General features: G+C 49.3%; 1 protein-coding gene across 1 annotated transcript; it reads right to left on the bottom strand.

The window, feature by feature from the left end:
• Window positions 1-548: 548 nt before the first annotated feature.
• LOC119367769 (quinone-oxidoreductase QR2-like) lies at window positions 549-1,451 on the bottom strand. Its single transcript, XM_037633180.1, has 2 exons — window positions 1,359-1,451; window positions 549-1,268 (listed from the first exon to the last, which is right to left on the bottom strand). Exons 1-2 carry the CDS (start codon window positions 1,379-1,381, stop codon window positions 989-991), a joined length of 303 nt encoding a protein of 100 aa, XP_037489077.1. The 5' UTR covers window positions 1,382-1,451; the 3' UTR covers window positions 549-988.
• Between the last annotated feature and the right edge of the window lie 751 nt (window positions 1,452-2,202).

The following is a 2,202-nucleotide window of genomic DNA, read 5'->3' as shown; positions in this document are numbered from 1 at the left end:
CAGGGAAGGAGGAAGCGGAGATGGCTACTGTGTGGCATGACGGCTAGGGGGTGCTGCTAGAGGACTCGTGGGCTCGTTTCAGTGCTTATAGTCGTCGCTAGGTGGTCTACGGATTTGGATGTAATTTTTATTATTTCTAGTTTTCGTTGTACAATCATAATTGAAGATGAATAGATTGAAAGTTTTTCCCGAAAAAAAAATGGAGGATTTCTTTCCCGCCATGCTATGCGAGACGAGGTTGCGGGTGAGAAGTCGTGGACAAACCCATCGATCGAGCGGCGTGCCCTCCTTAGATCGAGCGGCCGGAGAGGTGGCCGATCTCGCGTGAGATCAGTTGACCCGACGCCTAGCACGGCCCATGCTTTTTATGTGTACGTAGCTTACAAAAATCACTTCTCTCCTAACTAACCATCCCCTGAATTTTAGCAATTAAGACACCTTTTTTTTGCATGGAATTAAGACACCTATTATTTACACCCCAGATCACGTAGTCTTTCGTAGGTGTAGCAAAACCCCTTTTTTATGGTACGCTAGAGTGGTTGCACACAGAATAAATTCTCACGTTATTATTTCCAAACAAGAAATTAAATCATTACAGCTTAAATTGTTTCACGACTGTGTAAAATCGTCTTGCACTCAAGATCGCATGCATTATCGTGAGGCTGGTGATCAGACTTCAGACGGCCTTGAGCTTTTTGGCGACGCCAGCGAAGTACTTCCCCTGGTGCGCCGCCAAGGCGAGCTCGGCGTCGCTGGGTACCCTGCTGCCATCGGCGCCGGCGAAGGTGCCAGCTCCGTACGGGCTGTCGCCCTTGACCTCGTCCATGCCGAACATGCCGGCGCCGTGCGTGTATCCGACGGGCACGAACAGCATGCCGTGGTGCGTCAGCTGCGTCACGGCCGTGAGAGCCGTGGTCTCCTGGCCGCCGCCCTGGGTGCCTGTGGCGAAGAAGACGCCCGCGGGCTTGCCGGCGAGGGACTGCTCCTGCTAGAGGCCGCCGGTAGAGTCAAAGAAGGCCTTCATCTGCGCTGCCATCATGCCGAAGCGTGTCGGGAAGCCGAACAGGATGCCGTCGGCCTCGGCTAGCTGCTTCGCCGTGATGACGGGATGATCCTCACGCCCAGGCGCCGCGTGCATCTTCCCCAGAACGTCCTCCGGCAGCGTCCCGGGCACCCGCCAGACGGTGACCTCGACGCCGGGGACGGACTCGGCGCCCTTCTTCATCTCTTCCGCCAGCGTCGCAACGTGTCCCCAGGTTGAGTAGTACCTGAAAATTGACGCAGCCAGAAAGAAAAATGATTGATCAAGTCATTCAGCTGGCTAGCCGGAAAAAGGGTGAGCAGAGTCGGAGCATTACACGATGTAGATCTTAGTGGCCATTGCCGCTAGCAGCAGAGTTCGATCGCCTCCTTGGTTTGTTTTGCAAATTGCTCTGCTTCTTCTCGTGGGTTTGTTGTCTCGGTATGGGTGGTGAAGGAAGAATATAGAGAGAGGACCCGGTACTTATAGAGAAGCCGAGAACAATCTTAATCTTAGTTTCTGGAAAGTGACGCTGCTATGTAGTACTGTCTTATCCAGGTACGACTGCTAATACCAGAATAAAATTCTTCGTGATCAATCAAACCGCTAATGGAAGGCTGCGGATTAAGAACCGTCGGTGTGGTCGTTGAAGAAAGAACCTGGACGATGGCAAAATTGGATGGGGACGCACGGGCCCCACCCACCTGAAAATGGGGGAGGAGGGGGTGCGGTGAAAAGCGTTATTGGAAAGACCAGTAACCATCGAAAGGTCCATTCTGCATCCGAGCTCATATGCTCCCGCATAAACAGTAAAATCAAAAAAAATTGAAAAAAAATTAAAAAATTCTAATTTTTTTGAGAGAAACATTGACAAAAGTTCTAAGTGCCTGCAAAAATTCATCATGAAATCACATTCCTGTAAGGCGTGGCAAAAAAAAACAAATTCAGTGCTTCAAAATGCGTTTGAAAGTAGCTTTTTCAGAGTACTATTTTTATTTTTTTTTTGCCACGCCTTCTAGTAATGTGATTTCATTACGAATTTTTGCAAGCACTTAGAACTTTTGTCAATGTTTCTCTCAAAAAAAATTGGAACTTTTTGAATTTTTTTCAATTTTTTTTCGATTTTACTGTTCATGCGGGAGCATATGAGCTCGGGTGCAGATTAGCCGCGTCCCAGTAAC

The sequence above is a fragment of the Triticum dicoccoides genome, chromosome 2B (genome assembly GCF_002162155.2).
Source record: "Triticum dicoccoides isolate Atlit2015 ecotype Zavitan chromosome 2B, WEW_v2.0, whole genome shotgun sequence".
Taxonomy (NCBI): Eukaryota; Viridiplantae; Streptophyta; class Magnoliopsida; order Poales; family Poaceae; genus Triticum; species Triticum dicoccoides.
The sequence above is the reverse complement of the archived record's forward strand: the minus strand, read 5'-3'. Positions and strand labels throughout refer to the sequence as shown.

What these genes read in the sequence shown, in the direction of transcription:
- LOC119367769 (XM_037633180.1), bottom strand. Translation starts at nt 1,381, where the DNA reads ATGGCCACTAAGATCTACATCGT. An exon ending in GCCACTAAGATCTACATCGT is followed by an intron (nt 1,269 to 1,358) that starts GTAATGCTCCGA and finishes GTCAATTTTCAG; the next exon opens with GTACTACTCAACCTGGGGAC.